Source organism: Barbatula barbatula, assembly GCF_947034865.1.
Source record: "Barbatula barbatula genome assembly, chromosome: 11".
NCBI classification, from domain to species: Eukaryota; Metazoa; Chordata; class Actinopteri; order Cypriniformes; family Nemacheilidae; genus Barbatula; species Barbatula barbatula.
Window position 1 is genome coordinate 5,271,061 of NC_136774.1, and position 22,276 is coordinate 5,293,336.

Below are 22,276 nucleotides of genomic sequence, written 5' to 3' on the forward strand. Positions count from 1 at the left end.
GGCGAATACCGCAGAGGAGGCGAGCCTGGCAAGACCAAACAGGGTCTATCATGCCTACTGGGTTCAGTTCGGACTTATCAGGATAGCAGGAGAAGAACCCAAGTGCAGGCAGCAGTTAAGGGGTTAATCTCTAAGCATTTGTATAGTTTTACCCGCAAGAACCACAATATTTTGGGTTCACAAAGCAATGAAAGACAAGCAGGAAAGTGCCAAAATGTTTTACGGGCTATTGGATGAAGATATTTCCTTTAGAATAGTATCTTCACTGTCATGTTGTTTAAACCCTGTATGACTTTTTCAGTGAAATACACTATATACTGTATATATCTAAGTCTCAGTTGTAGTGGTCAGACTGGCGTCTATTCAATGGAAGTCAATGGAGGCCAATGTTGTTTGGTTACCAACATTCTTTAAAATTTCTGATTTTGCAGAAGAAAGTCTTAAGTTTGAAATGAGTGATGATAAATGATGTCCTGACATGATGATGAAACAAATGTACATTTTTTGTTGCACTATTCCTTTAAATGATGATACATTGCCGTACATGCTCTCTTTCAGATTATTTCAGACATTTGATTGGCATCCAATTTCCAAAAGTTTAAAAATGAAAAGAATGGGCTATAGTGGAAATGAACGATGGATTAATTCATATGCAATGTCAGTGCAGTACTGTCCAGCAAGAACAAGCCCATTCACAGCTGAACTGTCAGGTATCCCATGGTGAAAGATTTACATCTACTGGAAAACACAGCTGTTTTTTTTCTTAAAACACATTTGTAGAACATGAACACAACATTCAGGGTTTCACGCAGTAGAGCCAAAGTTCAGCCTGGTAAAAACAAAATATATGGAAACTTTGACCCACATTCAGAGTATTTACAATACACCAGATGCGTTTGCATATGTGTGTGTGTGTGTGTGTGTGTATATGTTCAAAGGTAACAGTACATAAACATAGCTATGTTAAGTCAAGTTCAAAAGAAGTGTGTGTAATTGATTTTCCATGCCCAGGAACATCTGTATGTATAATTTTGGCATAACTGTGTCAAAATTAGGGCAAGCCTGTGAGTTGCCAACCAATCTACCAATCAGAACAAAGACAACACCAATTCGTATTGTAAATGCTTTTTACCTTTTCTATTAAACTTCCTCTGTGGGACTAATATTGCAAACAACGTCCTGAAACCAGCTGTTTAATATATTATTGGCCTTCAGCTCTTTGGCTCAGTTGTACATACTTGCAAACCATCCTCAAGGGGCAGCACTTACATCCAGCCAGCGTGTCCGCAATGACCCCAAACATGCAATTTTCTCACCTTGTGCATTATTGTTACATAAAGAAAGAAAAAGCCTGGAGTATTTGAAATCTTTCTCTCTTCTTTTTTACACAAACGTATTCGCATTTACATTTAGCAGACGCTTTTATCCAAAGCGACTTACATAGCATTATCTTATACAGTTTACATAGTTATCTGCAATCCCCTGGGATCCAACCCACAACCTTGCGTTGTTAACGCAATGCTCTTACTACTGAGCTACAAGAAAGGTATAAATGTTATTGCACTGGGAACCAAAATAAAACTAATTGGGATTCATTTGATAAAGGATAGCAGAAAAAATAAGCTTTAAAAATCAGGTTAAAATGTATTTGGATGCTTTGCCTACGTTGATGTATGTGTCCTACAGTAGGTGTCCTGGTACCTTTCAGGTGTTCCAGGTGTCACCATCTAAATTGACCCAAAATCATCTTCGGACCAGGTTAACAGTTGTAGCACAATGGGAGCCTAAATAAAATATAGAGCTAAGAAATGCAAATGTCATTTGGGTTTGATATTTTGGGGTCTTTCCATTTTTGTCCAGTATTTAACTTGCTATAAACTATCTTTAAAGAATTATTGTATATGAATGACATATTGCAACACTCTGTATACTGAATAATGTTGTAACATGCAATGGTAAGAAACAGAGATAACTTACTTATCTAGTACAAAGTAGAGATCAAAACCCCCAAAGCATGAGGAAACTGCGGTCGCTCTTTCCGGCATAAATCCTGTATTTCCATTAGCAGCGTCCACCCATTTGACACAAAACAGAACTGCTATACTCCACAGTCTGCTCATGGTGTGTGTTTAAACTAAGCAAGAAACGAACAACAGTGAAGACAGACGAATGTAAAGTGACAATGGGAGAAAATTACGCGCAGTCTCCTTAGAAATCTTTGGCTGATATTCCATGCGGTGGTCCAGTGAAGTAAGTTTGGAAAACCATCCTCAAGAAGACTATCTTCTTGTGTCCTGATGTTGCTGTAACAGCAGAGTAAATGTTTGTAGGAAAAAAAAGAAATGTCTTTGACTGGTCAAAATTTAAGTAAATATGAGATATGGAGAAGTGGAGAAGTTTCTACAAACAAAATGCACACATGTAATTGTGCACATGCATTGATTTGCCTGACACACTTCTCCACACTGCCCCAGATGCTGGATTAATGGAAGGAGTTTGGTTGTGTGTTTATGTTTGAGAACTTGGGTGTGCGTGCGTATGTGTGTGTCATTACAGTGCAGAATCTTTGTTTCTCAGCATGTTGATTCCAAACTTTCCATCCACTTTAAAAAGCCTAAATTATATCAATGCAATCTAAGTGTGCCATCTAGTGGTAAAGAAATGCAATGGACATCATAAGCAGGCCAGAAAAAGTAAATATCGGGCTTGTTTGGATTGCCAACAATGAGAGAGTATTGATTCAGTTTTATTCAAACACAGATATACAACATGTTTGATGTTTGTGTTGGATTTTTTTTCCATTTCATTTAATATCCTTTATTTCAAAAGAATTGACTGTTTCTCTGTGCATTCTTTTTAGATTCATTTTAATATTTCACTGTAAATCGTTTATTATTGAAATGCTTACTGTTTTACGTTTTTTTAGGCCAATAGCCTATATTTTAACACTGTCGAATGGTCACTGTATTGTTTAATATGATTCTTCGATATAATATGATTCAGGGATTCATTATATTATTTTAACATATTAAAGTTATTGTTCTGTAAAACAGTAGATACAACCACAGCCTCTTTTATCCTTAATTGATGGCAATCATTTACCGACTGCACTATGAGAACATGGTTTTTTCTCAAAGACTTCAAAAGTGCATTTTGTGTAATCGTACTCCACTGTGCACTTGTCAGAAAAACCAGTAGGAGTCCCCATTCTACAGAAATCAAAGAAAAACCATCAATTAGTTAATAATTCATAATTCATTACCATAATCTCCACGACATTGAATATTAATTCAATATTAAGGACAGTGCCTTCCTTGGTCAATTTAAAACCTCCCAAAAAATTTAAAGAACGAATTATATGTTTGATTATATTTCAAATAGAATCTTTTTTTGTATATATATTGTAAATCATGGACGATTTTTGTAAAGTTGTCAAATAAATTTGTAAATTGTATACTTACGCAGAACAGCAACTCAATGACTCTACGGAACAACTGCAGTCCATGCATTTACTGTTTCGCCAAGTGGAACCCACAGGATGCCAAGTTTTATCTGTTTCATCCTGGCAAAATTTTATACCTAACATAGAATAAAACAAACTAATGACTTTTTTTGTTATAAAGCCAAAGTGCATTATAACCATGGATAAAACCATCTACTATGCATAAAAATGTTAGCATTAAGAACTTGGTGTGTTTACCTGGCATGTTATGCTCAGTTTTATAGCAGTAAGAATAGACCATGGGAAGGACAGCACACAGAAACACCCCCAAAACTATGAATCGCTTTAAAATAAACAAACATATACAAAAACACATAGGCATACATCAGACGCTGTATTAAGATGAAATAACATAAGGATGCTTGCTGGACTGAAGTGTTTATCATCTAAAAGTATAAAAGATCAATTGAGAGCAGAATTATATAATAAAACTCACATTAGCAGTAATATTGCTAGCACTGTGTTTTGGAATTATAGATGCAAAACTCAGAATATGAGAAAAAATTTTTTTAACATCTTAAAGTTGAAATTATTTTTGCTGCATGAACTTACCATTTTTATGTAGACTGTAACCTGATCATAGCGAGTCTAAATCACATAGCCTGTTTTTATTGTAAACAGAGGGGGTGGAACAAAATGTTAATGATTCATGTGGCATATTTGTTTAGGAATTTGGCAATACAGAATTTTCACAAAAATGCATACATAGCAGTTGACATATTATAGTCAAGTAGAAAATGTGAAATGGATTTTAAACTTTTTAAACACTGCAGAATTTAAATTAAATCAAGATGTGCACATCATATAATAAACCTTAATAAAGAGACAGACAGACAAACAGAATTTGATAGTTTTATTTAATTAACACTATATGAATTTATAGTCTGTCTGATATTTGATCTGTGTTTTGACTTGCATAACCTTATATGTTTTTCTTATAGTCTATATGTTTTCTTGTACAGCTGCTTTGTAACAATGAACATTGTCAAAAGCGCTATATAAATAAAGGTGACTTGACTTGACAAATCTAGACTTAGGTCAAGTCAAGGGCGGTCAACTTGATTTGTACCTGTAGGCAGCCTTGTGAATTCTACCATCATTCACATATACAGACATCACAACCATTAAACATTGTAATATTATACGATTATATAATAAAAGTGCTTTAAATTTCCGAGCATCACTAAAAACTACTTTGACTAAAAACAATACATAAACAACATATAAAATGTCAAATAAATCAATAAATATGTCTGAAACAGATAAAAAGACAAACAATTTCCTGGCAAAAAGCAATTTTTACCACTTTGTTCTAGAGTGTGAGACAACAAATCTTTCATCTAAATCTTAGCGCAAACAAGATAAAAAACAAGCAAATGAAGAAAAGGTAATGATTAAAAGACAAGATAACCCTTTTGGCCCAATAACCTGTCTCTGTCACGTACGCATCACACGTGCAGTACCTCTAAAGTACAGTAGGTGGCAGTCGTGCGCCAATGACGTGAATGGGCAATAAACGAGAGAAGGAAAAATAGGAGAAACCTTGTTGTCTTCCGGGTGAGATGTTTTCATCATTAGCATGATGTAAAAGCATTAAGACGAAAGTCTTCGTGTGTTTCTCTTCCTTTCGCACGTCAGTGAAACAGATAGTAGACTCCAGCAAATGAATAACCGACAAGTTTATCAGACAGCTGCTTGAACTTCAGGTGTGAGCTAGAATCATAATCTTGTGAGCTTTTTACCTACATAACATTTAAAGGTCACTGCTGTAACCAGGCATTATATGAGAAACCTTGCTTTCAGGTATGATTAAATGTAAGGGAGATATTTTACAGCCTGATACAGTTACAGTATTTTCTTTTCTAGTATATTCTGTAGTCTTGGCATGTATGTGAATGTCTTTGCTAACAAACCTGACCATGATCTTGTAATACTAGATATTTAGATTACATGACCTCTCTCCCGAGTACACAGGCTTGTTTACTAGTTTCTAGTAAAAGTGATCTGTTTTGAGTACTTCATTTTAAACGTTAACTCAATGTTTTTCTCATTTTTTTGTGAGTTGCTTTGGATACAAGCATATGCCATAATTGCTTGGAAAAGTTTTAAGATGTTCTTCTTTTGTGTTCCACGAAAGAACGTAAATAGTATAGTGTAACAATATCACACACTTTACTGTGTACTGTACATTAATGCATTTTTACCCAGAATCCTTCAACAAACTCCTTATTACTTGTCTGTTACCCTCACGCTCTTTTGCTTGATGCACGGCACGTAACAATCTAAACGTTTTCTTTCTTTTTTACAGCACAATGTCAGTTTCAGTACAGAAGACAGATGTGTGGTTTCCACCAGACTGGGAGGATGACGAGCGGATGGCTTTTTTATTTTCAGCCTTTAAAGAGAACCGAGATGTTGACTGCACAGACTGGGATGGAAAGATAGACTTCTGGAGCCCTTTGATTATTGAACACTGCAGGCGACGTGGATCAGTGTGTGTGAATCTGCAGGACTTGAATGAGAGTTTCCGAAGAAAGGGGTCTGCACCTCTGGGTTTGAGTATAGTCATTCAGAGCATGATCAGGTGATTCACTGTCAGCGCAAACACTGAAGCAAGAAATTGTGTAATTCGCAAATATTCTTTTTTTTCACAGCTTGTGGTGTTTACGTTCAAAGGTCATCCAAAATATAATTATACAATGAAAAAAACCACTATCACATTATAACCTCAATCCACTTCTAGATGAATATGAATCGCACTTAGATATTTATTCCAGTATATAGTTTTGTTAATTTATACAAATATTATTTTGTCATTTTATGTTCTTCTAGGAGTGGAAAGGTGCAAAAAGAATCAGATTTTGCAGCAAACGTCGACTCTGGCTGGTTGTCGTGGGGTGTTGGACTTTTGTTGGTCCGACCTCTGAAATGGACTTTGTCTACTTTGCTGGGCAGTGGCAGAGTTCCTCTGGAGGAGTCGCTTGTTGTGATAGAACTGGTGAAAGTAAGTGTGTTTAAGCTAAATGGCACTACACAACCACAGAAAAACTTCCTCCTGGTTTACAAACGTTTTATCTGGTCATGTTTACGGGAAAAGCTGCATCGTGTCAAATAATTCAGAAAGTGAAACGTATATGGATCACGGGTTATACGTGAATTATGGCCGTTTCTCTCCTACAGGAAACAGCTGCAGCGCTTTTGGCGGCATATCGGAGTTCTCCACTAGCAGAACGCTCTTTGGTGTCTTTCCAAGAGCTGCGAGATCTCTCATCTCACATCTGTCCTGATGAAAGCGCGCTCTGCTTGGCTCTGCTACAGCTACAAAGAGAGAAACAAGTCACTGTCTCACTACATGAAGGTGAAAAGGTGGGTTTGCATTCAACCACAGAAGCTCTGATTCACAACAGTAAGGTTCATTTGATAATGTGAAGATAAGAATGAAAAGTAACCTGCAATTTTCACCATATTCACTTTGCATTACTCAGTTCTAACCAACTTTCTCACTTTGCCTTGATGTGTAGCTGGTGAAATTCAGTCATGCGGGCCAGGGACGTGTATCTCCTGTCAGTGAGGTGGACCTGGGCATCTATCAGCTCCAACGCAGTGCGAAACTTCTGGAGGAGAGGGTGGAGGCGTTGGGACAAGAAGTTGAAAAGTAAGCAAGTTCATTCAAATTGTATTGATGTTATTTACCATTTACCTGAAAGGTGCCCAACATTTGCCTGACAGTTACAGGTCCTGTAATAGACATTATTTTGTTAAGTATCGCTTTTGTGATGATAAACTTTTTTTGTGAAGTCATTACGATGTGGCTGCAGAGAAATGATACGTGTTGTTTGACGTGTGCAGGTCTAAACAGCAAGCAAAGACTCTGCTCAAAGAGGGGAAGAAATCGCAGGTATAAGCTTACTTTATCTATTTTAAAAAATATATTTTCAATTGGAAACAAATGATCATCCACCGTTTTCCTGCTGCAGGCCCTGAGGTGTTTACGTGGCGGCAAACGGGTGGAGAAAAAAGCTGATCGTCTGTTCGCTCAGCTTGAGACCGTGAAGGGGATCCTGGAGAGGATAGCAAACTCCCAAACTGACTGTCTGGTAAGAACCAGAAGCACAAACAGTCTGGTGTGAATGACAACACATGCTGTTGTCACCCACACTTTGTAAAGCTACATTTCAGTGTTATTATTAGAGGTGCCAAGAAGATAAAACAAAGAGAAAAGAACATGCCAATCATTCACTCAAAATATATTGTGTATTCACTCAAATGTTTACCTAATCTATACATATAATCTAGTTTTTATATGTTGAAATAGGTGATGCAGGCATACCAGGCAGGTGTGGCGGCTTTGAGGATTTCATTGAAGGGTGTGACTGTGGAGCGAGCAGAGAACCTGGTTGATCAGATACAGGAGGTGCTATTAGAAACTTACATTTTAGCAATGCTCTGTCTATGCTATAGTAGTTATTACAGTCTAGTTTGGATTTGTAATACATTTATTTTTGTCCACTTTTGTACAGTTGTGTGATACTCAGGATGAAGTGAACCAGACTCTTGCCAGTGGGATACTGGACTCTGGTAATTTTTTTCAGCTTGTTTCGTTTGCTGTTCATTGCAGTGCTGTCAGTATTCACAGAACTGACATGAGGATGAACGACAAGATTGCCATCAAGATGGCATGAAACCAAAGTATTCTATAACTAATGAGAGTTGTCCATTTAAGTTTTACTGTGATTTAATGGATAATGCTTACATTTTTTCATAGGTGCCGACTCGGATGAGTTGGAGGAGGAGCTGAAGTCATTATTGGAGAAAACCATCCCATATAGCAATGATGTACTGCCAGAGGTCCCTACACACCCTGTTTTTCCTGCAAAAATGACAGCTATGTCAGTTGATGATTTCGTTCAGTCTCTGCCCGATGTGCCTAATGTCGGCCTGGGCATCACAGATGAGGAGTTGGACAGAGAACTGAGTCGGCTTTCAGTGTCTGACACAGGTTAATAAAAATGTTTTAGTATTCCAAGTATTTGGCCAAGAACCCCCAACTTACACAGTATAATAAATATAAATGATGAATGCAGAAATATTGTGCAGAATACAATACATTTACATTTGTATTTACATAAATACACTGAAATGTATTTGTTTTAAGTGCATTTATTCATGTGTTTTTTCTTTCTTTTCTTCAGCTGTGCAGATGGGGAATGTTTCATCTCACAGAAGACTTGAGTCGGCACAGTAAAAATGTTTTAGCACAAAAAACCTAAAAAATGGGTCAAATAACTGAGAAAGCCATCAAATACAGTACAATATATAATACATGTGTGTCCTTTCATTGTAATAAGCCCTTATTCATGTTTGTAACAGCACGTTTATTTTTATTTTTTAAAGAATGTTTTAAGAGTGGCCTTTGAGTTTGTAAGGTTGGTACAATGTATTATTCTAATAAAAACTACAAATTATGATGCCGAATAAAATACTTTGTCTATTGTTTTAATGCAATCCCTCATAGTAAACATGTATGTATGCCATCAAAGGGAAAGTCTAGTCAAAAATAAAAAATCTTTCAGATATTTTGAAGAACGTTGGTAACCAAACAACATCGGGTCTCATTGAATTTCATTGTATGATGAAACATATTTAAGAATAATAATACATTCAGGTTTTGAACCACATGAGCTTGAATAGATGACAGAATTTTAATTTGGGGGGTATTAGATTTTATTTAATATTTTATTTAATACAGTTTTTAGCCAATTAAATTTTTTTTTTGTGTTTTCGAAGAATTATATATTTTTTTATTTTAGTACAATCTTTGAACAAATCCTAATGACGTCAGACCGGTCGTCTGGTATTGCCTAGAAGGGATACAGCTACCTCGTTCCTCCACAGGGCATGCGCACTTCAATACCGCATATTTTTTGTCACGCTGACAAATAAAAAATACTTTTTTATTTTAAGGTTAGGTTTAGGGTCGGGGTAGGCATTAGCTAATGTAAGAAAGTGGAGAGATTTTGCATCACTTCATGCCGTAGCTGTACGCCTTTCCCTTTAAGCCACAACCCGGTCGTCTACGCACGGACACAAGTTTCCGGCGTCGACACGCATGCGCAGTGACCCTAAACTGAATTGAACTGTTGCTCGGTAGAAACCAGAAGCATTCCTCATACAAAATATGAGCTACTGGACCTTTTGGGAGGTTTGAGCTGCTATGTTTATGTGTTTTCTGTGAGGAGTTCATTATTGGATTGCCGGACTCTGAAATCGCAGGAAATGGCTGAATTGTAGGCGCATCCTACTCAGATTTAGCTGAACGGTGAGAACATATGCCTGCTTTTTTACCGTTAATATCCGATCTAATATATCGGTAACCCATGTAACAACGTCTTGTCAAAGTCATTCTGTCTGTCCCCAACCTTACAAGCCTACTATCAGGCATCAAAAAGGACTCGTTAATTCGTTGTAAAAAAAATAAGGTGTTCGTTTCCGTTCTCGGCCTGGGAAGAAGACAGCTGCGACAGCGCTGCACAGACCGACCGGTTTATGAAAACAAATTACCGCGAGAGCTGTGCATTGGATTCGTTCTCGCGGTACTTTAATGTCACACGCCGATCTGTCTGCGCAATGCCGCATGTAGTCGAAGACAACATAACGCGGCTGCGTTTCAAGCCCTAGTCAACAGTCTATGTAGGCAGCGCACTAGATATTAAGATGTATTTTATTATACCGCCAATACAGACAAGCGCACGCCAGTGTGTTATAAAGTGATGCTTTTCTCTTACTTCCTGATGTCAGAACATGCCACGTCTGCTCAGCGCACCTGCGCACGAGTGAGAGCCCCTCAAGGATGATGTTTGACGTCATGGAGGAATACATGTGTACACAGCTGCCGGTAAAGACTTGAGTTCGTCCACCTCACTTGTTCATCCACCTCACCTGTTCATCCACTCCAGCAATGGGAAGGCAAGTATAACCAAAAGGAATAAAACTTTCATCCATCTTGAGCAAAATTCCTAGTTTCCTTAACCTACAATTGCTGAATTTGCATGAATCACCAACGATCAGCTTTAGTAATGCACATTCCTGGTGTTTTTGTGGATGTGATTTAATCTGCATTTAGACATTTATTATCCAAAGTGGCTTACAGAGCAATAAATGAAATTACTTCTTCAACCTCTAAAGTGACTTTAGATTGATGTTTTCGAGATAGTGTGCTCGCTAGGGCACCTTTCTACACTGCAAAGGTGTCAAAGCTGCATGTAGGTTGTATACTAGACATCAAGGCACATGGGTTGTTTAGCCTCATGGGTTGTTGTTTATGAAGGTTATGATCAAGTCGTCTTTGGCCTGAACCCATCTAACTTCAGATCTGCTCTGTTTGCTTTTGTAATACAGGATTAGCATCTCCTGCCTGTTTCCAGCATCATGGCACTTCAGCCTGTCACCAGTAGTGCTGCCCCGCTTTCTTTTGCCTTCCTTCAGGCAGTTTTTGCTGCTGGGGTTGTTGGCTGGGGTGATGGGGCTTCTGTACATGCTTCTGGTTCCAGGCACGGGCCATTACAGCTGGTTAAGAGAAGAAAAGCACTACCACACGTAAAACGCAGATTTATTCTGTTTTACATTTCATTCCCTTTTATTTCCTTCACTTTACATCCAATTATTGGGACTAATGTTTCGTTCACTAGACATTTGGGTCGAGTACCGGATATGGAAGCCACAGACACCAATAATCCCAATCTGAACTACGGGCTGGTGGTGGATTGCGGCAGCAGTGGTTCCCGCGTGTTTGTGTACACATGGCCCAGACACAACGGCAACCTGCACGAGCTGCTGGACATCAAGCAGATGAGAGATAAGCACAGGAAGCCTGTAGTGATGAAGATCAAACCAGGTTTGTGTGTGTTCACTTGTTCTTGTGTGTTTTGCACGAAGATGTGCTGTAGTGGTTAAAGCTCAAGCCTGGTAACCAGAAAGTTTAATAATTGTAGTCTAATTTGTCAGGTTCTGGCTATTTCTGTGTCATATAATGCATCATATAAATGTCAATAAGATCCATGCAAAGGCTTCTTTGATTCCTAAACTAGTTTATTTGTGGGTAGGCATCTCTGAATATGCATCCACACCAGACAAAGCCAGCGACTACATCAGCCCTCTTCTCAGTTTTGCTGCTCGGCACATCCCTAAAAACAAGCACCAGGAAACACCCCTGTACATCTTATGTACTGCAGGAATGAGACTACTTCCTGAAAGGTGTCTTATTTATCACTGACTTACTTGAACCCGCTGAAAAAGTATCCACACGTGCTAAGACTGTACCTGTTGTTTTTAGCCAGCAGGAGGCCCTGTTGGAGGATTTGCGGACTGACATTCCGGTGAATTTCAACTTCCTGTTCTCGGACTCTCATGTGGAGGTCATCTCAGGCAAACAAGAGGGTAAGATCAACCTCGGATTCACTGGGACAGTCGAGGACCATCCGTTTGTTTATTGGGGTCGATGAAGTAGAACATTCATTGGTGATGCTTGCAAGAGCATACAAACATGTTAACCTCCTGATAAGAATCTGGCAACCACCCACAAAATACAACTTGGTCATGCACCAAATACCTCTTTTATAATAAAAAAGTAGAAATCTACTTATTTACCCCTTTTTGTCTCTTTTTTACAGGGGTATATGCATGGATAGGGATCAACTTTGTTTTGGGGCGATTCAATCATGTGGAGGATGACCGTAAGTGTTTTTCTTAGGGATGCACGATAAATTATCGGCCATAACTGTGTCGGCTGATAAATGGTCATTTTTAGTGTTATCTGTATTGGCCGATAATACAATTTAGGCTGATATATTATTGCAGTTAAATCATAAATAATTTCCTCTGGTTTAACTTCTTCAGCTGCACGCTGCTCACAGTTAAAATACTGTACAGTACAGTCTTTCTGTCTTGATCATTCACTTGCTGATATTAGCAAAACATTGTTGATGTAGGTACAGTATTTATTAATGTGTAAATTATAAGCGTATTGTTAGAATCAGACTGCTGTCAGAATGCTTTCTACCTTGAGACCTGTTAGATATGTGACTATTAGGAAAAATATTCTGGTTTGCTCTGGAAGAACATCTATGATTTGTTTTTTAAATAAAAAAAATATACCAGAGAAGTTTGAAGGGTAAAGTATCGTAACAGGTGTAAAGTAGTCTTGGTACATGATTTTCAGGGGAAAAAAAGAGAACCTTGTTTTCTGCAGTGAATATTTTCAAATAAAATCAGTTGAAACTGAAACGTCTTGGGGATTTATATTAATATTTAGATGCTATGTATCAGTCATCGGCTTCCAATGTTAAATAAGTATCGGTTATCATTATCGGCCAAAAGTGACATATCAGTGCATCCCTAGTTTTTCTATTACATAAGCTATGAACACTTTAGAGCTCATACAATCTCTGCTAAATGTTTATCTTTTGCTTCTCAGAACACGAGGCAGTTGTAGAAGTCCAGGTTCCCGGCAGTGACCAGCAGGAGACGCTGCTGCGCAAGCGTACAGCTGGCGTGTTGGATATGGGGGGCGTCTCCACTCAGATCGCATACGAAGTGCCCAAAACTGTAAGCTTTGCTTCTCCACAGCAGGTTATTATCTATGATCATTTCCCATATTTTTGAAAGCTAAAGTTTTGCCTTTGTCATTGTCATTCTTGTTCTCCTGTTCCTCCATCGTCCCTGGCCCAGTGCAGTATGAGGCCACGGTGAATTTGTTGAAATTATGCCTTGGACTGAGATGAGCCTGCTGCATGCTTGTATAGCAGCATGGTGCTTAAGCTTTGGGAGGAATACTAACCGCTTTTTAGTGCTGAATCATGTATTAAAGGGGGCATATTGTAGAGCATTTATTTTTGTTTCGTTTACTGCATATTCAGGCATATTAATATAAAAAGGTTTTATAACAAATAACATCTTTGAACTTCGTATAAAAGTGTTGTTCAATAGGCGATAAGTAATGGCGATCGGTGCCTAATCTTCAGGGCCAGCAATTAGTCAAAATATGTGTACATACGTGCCTGCTGCAGACGCATCGAAAGGGTTTATGATAGAAGAGACGCTCGTGTTCAAAAGGTACTCCCTTAGTTGAGTGTTAAGCTAGTGTTTTGCAAGTATCTTTGCACTCTTATCATAAACCCTTTCGATGCGTCTGCAGCAGGCAAGTATTTTGACATGATGCACGATGCACATAGGTTCATGTGACGCGCCAAACACGTATTTTGACATGACGCGGCATACACAATTACGGGTTACATTCAAAACTCTGGTTGTCAAATGTCATTGCTTGACCTCAAGAAAACTGTAGATGTTCCCTGTATTTTATCTCACTTTTTATTGTAGCTACATACAAAATTTTTGAATATGATTCGTTGCATACACTACCATTTGAAAGTTTTATTTAGTTTTGAATATAGTTTTATTCACACATTAGAATGACATCAAACTCATCAGAACTATGCCTTAACCCAAATGTAACTACAGGAATTATGTATAAAAAACAAAATAGGACCACGAGCTGAAACTACTGTGCAGCAGTCCACTGGACCACTGGTGTTGTTCTTTCATTAAATGCAATTTTTGTTTTATATTAGACAAAATGTATAGCTTAAGTTAAACAGTCTGGGTGGACTGAGGTGTGAGTTGTGTTCGGTGTATTAGTTGCATCAAACTCGACAAAAGAGCAAAGAAAATCCATTTGCCCCCTTCAAAACATTCTTTAATAAAGTCATTGAATCCTCTGCAGTGAAAAGTTTGGTTTGTAGAATTAATTTGAAATGAATTTTCCTGAACATGAATGTACTGTAATAGTTCACATATTTCATGTTAAATTGTCTTCGAGGAAAACCTCTTCCACACACATCTTGATCAGGCCTAATCAGAAAAATATGTTCAATGATTTTATATTAGTCTTTTATTACTAGAGAATTAGAGTCATTCATAATATTCTTAGTTCAGCTCGAAACTTCGAACAGATTAAAATATATGTGATAGCTGGAGATTAGTGTGGAAACACTTTATTGTATAACTGAGTGATGAATCAAAATCATTTCTGTTGGCAATCCACAACATGCCATAGATGCTACTGTAACAATACACCTTAAAGGGGCAGTTCACCCAAACATTGGGCCGATAATTCCAACCAATGTTTCACTTTCGTCACGTGATTCTCGCTGCGGCCTGCACGTTGTAAACAAATATGAACAAAAAAGGGGCATTAAACCTTGCACTGTACAGATCAGACTAGCCTGACATTATAACTGTGTATCTCGCGCTGAAATCAGTTTTATTTTTGCCCAAATTCCATTTTTTCAGTTTTAATTTCTACTACACAGGACTATATATTCACAAGTTGCTGTTTATATGGCTCTATAGTACATCTAATGGTTACACCTAGTATTACATTTTCTATATATTTCTCGCAACAGCAACAATCTGCCTCTATGTATTGAATTTTAAATACCAGAAGGGAAATTAGTACAAAAAATGTATTGTATATAGTTTTAGATGACTACTTTTGTAATTATACTTATTATGATCCCCATTTATTACTGACTTGCCTATAACAATGTTTAAAACGTTGCGATCTCGAATGTCAGTCGTTTCATCAACCACAACACACATTTTCTTCACAGAGACTTCACAGTCTTAGATGGTCTCTCCGAAATGATCTTCTCAACATTGAATAAATGTTTATAAATATGGCGTAATTCTGCGCCTTACTAACGTAACGTCATCACACATATGCTATATGGCGCCTCATACAAACTGGGAATATGCATATCTGTCATTTTATTTGTCAGTTAATGAAACCATGGCAAAGAACAGGTATTTGTAAATGGGTTATAATGGGTTTTGAAAATGATTTAATCCAAAATTTGCCAAATTCCGTGACAATCCGTGTTATACAGTAAATTCCGTTTTTATGTCTGGATTCCGCGTTTCCATCCGTGTTTTTTTGCATCGCGGAAATCATAGGGCCCTAGAGATGCACCTACAGTGTATGTAAATGTTGTCCGCTAACGATAACCGATAATACTTTAACATTGAAAGCCGATAACCGATATATTGGGCGGTATACTGTTTCTAAATATTAATATGACAGTTTTTGAGACTGAAAATTATTTCCCACCTAAAAATCATGTACAAGGCCTTAAAGTTTCACTTTAAAACGCTGCAGGGCGATGTCATCGTCCATCACAATGTTTCACTGTAGCCCAACCCCAGTCTTCATTTACTCACCTTCAAGTTGTTCCAAACCTGCTTACATTTCTTTGAACACAGAGAAAGATATTTGGAAGAATGTTAGCAATGTTGCCTGTATATTTTGGCATTTACTACCATACAAATAGTTTTTTCTTCTGTTGAAAGGTATTTTTAAGAATTTCAGAAAACAAAGTTTGGGGTAGACTCCCATTTTTTATTTTCCTATTACGGTAGTAATTATGTCCTAGAAGTGAAAATTGCTAACAGTCCTCCTTATATCTTCCTTAGTAATTTATACAGGTTTGGAAATACTTGAGGGTGAGTAAATGATGACAGAATTTTTGGCTGAACTATCCCTTTAAGTTCTATTGAAACTAGGATAGTCCTTTCAACGTCATTGTACAAATATGATGCTGCTTCTCATTTAGCTAGTTTTTCTCCATGTGTGTTTTAAATGCAATGCAATTGATCCATTCTTTAAAGTTGCTATAGTTATGTGTTTGTATAGAATTGCCTAAAATAATGCAGCCCTAAAGGAACCGCCTGTTTAAGTCCTCAGTTGTCTTATATTTTGTTTTGTGTTATGTGGCACCAGGAAGAGATAGCAAAGAATTTACTAGCGGAGTTTAACCTGGGCTGTGATGCTCATCGTACAGAGCACATGTACCGCGTTTATGTCTCAACCTTTTTGGGGTTCGGTGGAAATGCGGCCCGACGGAGATACGAGGAAAATCTCATCAGCAACACACAAATCCAAAACAAGTAAGCTCGAACAGTACTTAATTAAATAAATACATATGTAATATAGTTTTATGCATAACTGTATATTTATCATTGGACGATATAACTCATGTGCAATATAGCAACAGCGAAAAATGTAAATGTATTCTTAAAATGTATGAATGGACCGATCATGGTCTCATCCTCATGTCTACAGGCTCCTGGGTCAGCATCTGGGTGAGAGCGCGGACTCGCCTTTCCTCGACCCCTGCCTTCCGCCAGACCTCCCAGACGAGGTGGGTCCCCAGAACCAGAAGGTTCACCTGCGTGGAACAGGAGACTTTGACCGCTGTCGCATGCTGCTCCAGCCATTCCTCAACCGCACCAATGACACCAGCACATCGCTAAATGGAGTCTATCAGCCGCTCATTGACTTCCCCAACAGCCAGTTCTATGGCTTCTCAGAGTTTTACTACTGTACCGAAGATGTGCTGCGTATAGGAGGAAGCTACAACTCCACCAAATATTCTAACGCTGCTAAGGTACACATTCTGTCTTGGTGCATGTAAAAAGTAGGTTTTGTAGAAATATAAAGGGAAAATGTGGATTCAGCTATTTGCTATTACAAAAAAAACAGAAGGGGAGATGGAGCTTGCATAACCTCTCCACCTTATCCTGCTATTTTGCATAAGCAAGCAATTAACCGCAAAACAATACGGTGTTAATAATAAATTAATTCATAAAAAGTCATATTAACAAATTATGTTGGCCTTTAAATACCTGCCCTTCCAACACAATTTCATGGAAAGTCGTAACAGTTTAATTTGAATTTAATTAGATTTTTTTACAGTTCATATTGAATAAATTCATATAAAATCGCCCCCTTGAAAATAGTTTTTCATTTTCCCATGGTATTAGGTTGGCACCATGGTTTATCTGCCGAATATTTGATATATTCTCTATTTTAGAAATTTAGAAATAATAATCCAGTAAAGAAATTTAAAATTGGGAATATTTGTTTTGTATCTGATGTTAACCAGATTCATCTATTTTCACAGAGTTATTGTGCCACCCAGTGGAAAACTTTGAAAGAGAGGTTCGATCGGGGCCTGTATGCTTCACACGCAGATCTACACAGACTCAAGTAAGTGTAAAATTCAAAACAAAATGTTATACTTGAGGACTATTTAGTCATATTTTTTGGAATAAGTTTGCGCTATAGCGCACTGCAGAACAATTTCAGTTCCTAATAAAATGAGGAAAATGTGTCACAAAGCAGCTGCTTTCTTTCTTTGCAGGTATCAGTGCTTTAAGTCTGCCTGGATGTATGAGGTGCTCCACTCAGGTTTCGCGTTCCCGACACCGTACGAGAATCTCAGGACGGCCCTGCTAGTCTATGATAAGGAAGTCCAGTGGACACTAGGAGCCATTTTATACCGCACACGTTTTCTACCTCTAAGGTAAAATCCTCTCAGTTGACTTCAGCTTTACTGATAATTAAAACTCAATGGGCCGGTTTCCCGAACAAGGATTAGTTTAAACCAGGACTAGGCCTTAGTTAAATTAGGATATTTAAGTTATGTTTAAAAACATATTTTACAAAAAACATCACTGGTGTGCATCTTGAGACGAAACAATCGCACTGATATATTTTAAGATATGCCAGTGTAAATTATTTTCGTTAAAGACACCTCTAACATTTCAGTTAGTCTGGGACTAGCCTTAAGCCCTGTCCGGGAAACCGGCCCTATAAGCCCTGAGCATCCTTGTGTATTAAGGGCCTGTATGTCTTTTTAAACCGATGTTTCTCTTTTTTCCAGGGATATCCAGCAGGAGAGTCTGAAAGGTTCTCATTCTCACTGGCAGCACAGCTTCTCCTTTATGAATAACCACTATCTCTTTCTGGCTTGTTTTATGGTGGTGGTTTTGTCCATCCTCCTGTACCTGCTCCGTTTGAGGCGCATACACCACCGCTCAACGCTGCACCGGAGTGCTTCTGCTTCCGTCCAGTGGCTGGAGGAGGGTCTGGGTTCGCCAGACATCCCTGTTAACCTATAGGGCCTGGACCCTGTCAATCATAACAACTGACCAATCGCTAGAGGAGAGCGTTCACTTCCACGCAATTAAAGATTCCAATGAAGGCGCTTTGGGATTTTTCTACTCGACATTGTTTTGCACCCCGTTGACTCCCTATCCTACAATTTCCATGTTGGCCACTCATTTGACAGTTTGTCATCACAAAGACTGTTGTTATAGCAGTATAACAAATAAATCACAATGGAAATATATTGAAATGACATTTGCCGAAATGGCGAGTGGACTTAAGGTGTATTAAGATTGTATGTGTAAAGTTTGCAGCTCCACTTCACACATAGAAAGTAGTAGCCGTGTATGGCTGCCTCTCATCAGCTTGGATTTTAGTTTTTCTTTATTTATTACATAGGAAGGCTGTGGCTGCTTTCAACCTCCCTATCGATATGAATGAAGTTGGTTGTGTGGAGTACGGTTTATGTCCCCAATTTGGATTTCTATTCTCCATATGGCAGCTGACTCAAACTCTTGACTCCAAGAATAATTTTTAGTTGATTTGGTGGTGCCAAAGAGTGAAGTTCATCAATTTTTAATGTTTAATGTTTTTAGCAACAGGTACAGCATAGTGGGTTGTTTTGTATTTTTCTTTTTGATCTGCGTCAAATTTCTCATTCAAAACTTTACTTGGCAAATTGTCCATAAATTGTTACCAATATGCACCATCATGACCATGTCTTTTAGATTGTAAAGATATGTCAAAGGAGGACAAAAATGGTATAGAATGATGACAAGAATAACAAAACAAAAACCCAATCCAAAATGACCCTAAATGTACAAAAATGTTCAATGGCAAATCTTACAGTGTTATAGAATTATTGCTCTCTCATTGGTGCTGCAGTTAGTGCTTGTCTGTGAGTCTACAGCATGGAGGATTATGAACGTGTATGTGCGCCTTTTCTATAGGTAGAGCTTTTGTGATAAGAATCAGTGCAATATTTCTGTTTTCTTGTGTTTGCCAAGGTACCATTACTGTAATGCTTTAAGACGTTAAGAATTTCAGAGTAAGACATGCATCTAAAAGCCATTTGTTGAAGTACTCTTCCCTGACGGAATATGAAGGTCTGTGTATTTCATTGCAAATTCAGCACATTTCTTCTGTTTCACAAGGTGTTTTTCCCATTTGTCTAAAACTTCTGAAATGGGGATGCCACTGGTGACTGCTGTATATTTTAAGTATATACTTATGAAATCACAGGTACCATACTAAAAAAAAAAGCTGTTTTGCGAGTCGAGTTTGCACAGAGAAAGCATCTGTTCCATCACTGTCTATGTTGTCAAGATGACATTAAAAATTGAAAGCGTTTTCTTTTTCATCCTTTCTGGTATTCTGAATTTTGACCAGCTATTTTTGACACCACACTGGAATCCACTAATAACACAGATCTTTCAAAGAGGAATTGTATTCTGCAATCATGGTGAGAATCTTTGAAACCATTTGTTGTGCACTTAACCAAAATATAAAACAAGCGTCTTGTTCCTGCCTGACCTAATATTGACTCATTCTAATCTTACACAATAAATGTATGAACGTGGCACACATGATTGTCTTAAGATGCCCAACGTGAAAACTACATGGATTTAGTTATGTAGACTTCATTGGGATCTGTCACAAAGTATTATCATTCTAAAATCAACAGTCGCTATAGAAACCCAAATTATTGTATGAAGCAATCTTCTCTGTTGCTAAATAAAGCAGATGGATGACATTTTTGCTTTTGTTAACCAAAGAACACACATTTTGTAATTTCCTTGTAGCTTTATTTAAATGCCAATGCATCATGTTTTATGATGTTTTTACATTGGTCTGATACTGAGTTGTTTAAAGTATTTTAAGGATAATATGAGTACTTATGTATGTGTGCTAGACAGTAAGCATTTTCTTAAATGTACGTCCTAGGCAATACTAAGGGGAAATGGTTTTACTTAAGCTATATTATGTTTTTCATTATTTTAATCTTTTTATACAAAGGTATGGTGGTTTCCCGTACATTGTCCTAGACTAAAATAAATGTTACAGAGATTTCTGACATATCTTAAAATACATGAATGCCACTATTTGGTCTCAAAATGAACAAAATAAATTATTTGTAAGGAATGTTTGTAAAAACTTCAAAAATTCTACCTATAGAAATCAGTCTTCGCAAACTTTTGTCGATTAGGCTACTATGAAACTGATTTATACGCAATATCCCAGCATTTAAATGCACTGCTTGTTTGGTTCGTGTCTTCCCTCCCTGGCTGGATCATTTGATCTGCTCACATGGGGCGTGATGAGGACTAACGGGGGTCAATGTGTGGGTGGTTGTAATGCCCCACATGGCTGCTCAAATGTCGGCCGTGAAATTTGCAAAGTTACTAAAAAAGGGGGAAATATCTCATAGGTTACAAATTGAGTCGGCTATGAGTTCTGAACCATTACAACTAATTGCTTCTTATAGAACTTATTCTCAATTACAAAAGGGCACAAGATGGTCTACAGTTTTCAACTGTTGGGTGTGTTTGGCAGGGTGCGGTTATAAAACTAGATTCTCTCTCATAAGTGTTCACAAAGAGAGCAGATGTTGCATGATAAAGTGAACACTTTTAAACTTGTCTCGAGATCCCTTCTAAGAAAAGCCACACCTCAACTATCATGCTCTCACAGATGTGTAACATTTAGAGATACAGCAGGCGCTGGATCACAATATTCATCATTATAAGCAACATCCACCTTTAAAACAGTAAATATAAAATATGCAGGATAGAAACTTGAATCGTAAGCCATGCTTTATTACAGTAAGCATTTATTTAGCGGTATTTGTTGTAAAACCATATTCTAGTAACAATACATTTACTTTGGTCTTACTACAATAACATGTTATCACTTACCATGTAGTAAAACTGTATGGTGAGTGATAAAAGAACACAAAAACAATAGAAATACTACGTTGAAAGGCTATCATATCAAACAAACAAGCGTAGAATTAAGTAGGTATACACAATAACTTATCGGCCATATCGGTAATACAATTTAGGCCGATATATTATAGCCGATAAATCATAAATCATCTCCTCTAGTTAAACTTTTCCAGCTGCACACTGCTCATACTGTACAGTACAGTCTTTATGTCATGATTCACTTACTGATATTAGCAAAACATTGTTAATGTATGTACAGTTTGTAGATACAGTATTTATGAATGTGTAAGTTATAGGAACAAAAGCATATTGTTAGAATCAGACTGCTGTCAGAATGCTTTCTGTCTTGATTAGGTAAGAACATTTACAGTTTGTTTGTTGAAATATACCAGAAAAGTTTGAAGGTAAAAGAATCTTTAACTAGTGTAAAGTAGTCTTGGGACATGATTTTCAGGGGAAACAGGAGAACTAACGGTTTCCTTGTTTTCTGCAGTGAATGTTTTCAAATAAAAGCCGTTGTCCACTTTTTTGCCTTGGAAAAGTTATATTATTATCTAGATACAGAATACCAGCCAATGTATCGGTTATCGCCGTACAATGTTAAAAAAAATCATCGGTTATAGTTATCGGCCAAAATGTACATATCGAGCATCTCTAGAATTAAGACAAAACATCAAACAGCCTGTTTCTTTTATAAAAACACGTGCTCGCCGGACTTGAATGATTCACATAATGACTAAATTATTACTCTATGTCACGGTTTCACAGACAACGCTTGAGGCCATTCGCACACTTAAAAAATGTTGACTCTTGAAAATAACTTGC

At 37.5% G+C, this 22,276-nt stretch overlaps 3 protein-coding genes across 9 annotated transcripts in view; 2 read left to right on the forward strand and 1 right to left on the reverse strand.

Moving 5' to 3' along the window:
• The window catches only part of antxr1a (ANTXR cell adhesion molecule 1a), a 39,423-nt gene extending 35,306 nt beyond the window's left edge, over nt 1-4,117 (reverse strand). Inside the window, exons 1-4 of the mRNA XM_079466867.1 lie at nt 4,055-4,117; nt 3,701-3,785; nt 3,462-3,579; nt 1,978-3,209 (exon numbers count right to left, since the gene is read on the reverse strand). Coding sequence (XP_079322993.1) covers nt 1,978-2,120 — 143 coding nt within the window. The 5' untranslated portion in view covers nt 2,121-3,209; nt 3,462-3,579; nt 3,701-3,785; nt 4,055-4,117. The remainder of the gene's footprint in view (nt 1-1,977; nt 3,210-3,461; nt 3,580-3,700; nt 3,786-4,054) is intronic.
• An 880-nt stretch (nt 4,118-4,997) lies between these two features.
• On the forward strand, nt 4,998-9,099 carry chmp7 (charged multivesicular body protein 7). Of its 4 annotated transcripts, none has more exons than XM_079467176.1 (11): nt 4,998-5,208; nt 5,811-6,086; nt 6,335-6,506; nt 6,683-6,868; nt 7,024-7,157; nt 7,352-7,400; nt 7,480-7,599; nt 7,818-7,916; nt 8,023-8,080; nt 8,268-8,501; nt 8,695-9,099. In XM_079467176.1, exons 2-11 carry the CDS (start codon nt 5,815-5,817, stop codon nt 8,745-8,747), a joined length of 1,377 nt encoding a protein of 458 aa, XP_079323302.1. In that variant the 5' UTR covers nt 4,998-5,208; nt 5,811-5,814; the 3' UTR covers nt 8,748-9,099. The 4 variants fall into 4 exon arrangements, with proteins under 4 accessions (XP_079323302.1, XP_079323303.1, XP_079323304.1 ...); XM_079467177.1 differs by having other exon boundaries at nt 4,998-5,059; XM_079467178.1 differs by having other exon boundaries at nt 5,036-5,231; nt 8,695-8,979.
• A 315-nt stretch (nt 9,100-9,414) lies between these two features.
• entpd4 (ectonucleoside triphosphate diphosphohydrolase 4) lies at nt 9,415-19,856 on the forward strand. 4 transcript variants are annotated; one of them, XM_079467903.1, is made up of 13 exons: nt 9,415-9,821; nt 10,301-10,468; nt 10,901-11,098; nt 11,191-11,396; nt 11,605-11,755; nt 11,835-11,938; nt 12,172-12,234; nt 12,975-13,105; nt 16,338-16,504; nt 16,680-17,004; nt 17,521-17,606; nt 17,761-17,922; nt 18,283-19,856. In XM_079467903.1, exons 2-13 carry the CDS (start codon nt 10,461-10,463, stop codon nt 18,518-18,520), a joined length of 1,839 nt encoding a protein of 612 aa, XP_079324029.1. In that variant the 5' UTR covers nt 9,415-9,821; nt 10,301-10,460; the 3' UTR covers nt 18,521-19,856. The 4 variants fall into 4 exon arrangements, with proteins under 4 accessions (XP_079324029.1, XP_079324028.1, XP_079324026.1 ...); XM_079467902.1 differs by having other exon boundaries at nt 9,491-9,821; nt 12,975-13,129; XM_079467900.1 differs by lacking the exon at nt 9,415-9,821 and having other exon boundaries at nt 10,334-10,468; nt 10,901-11,396; nt 12,975-13,129.
• Nucleotides 19,857-22,276: the final 2,420 nt, after the last annotated feature.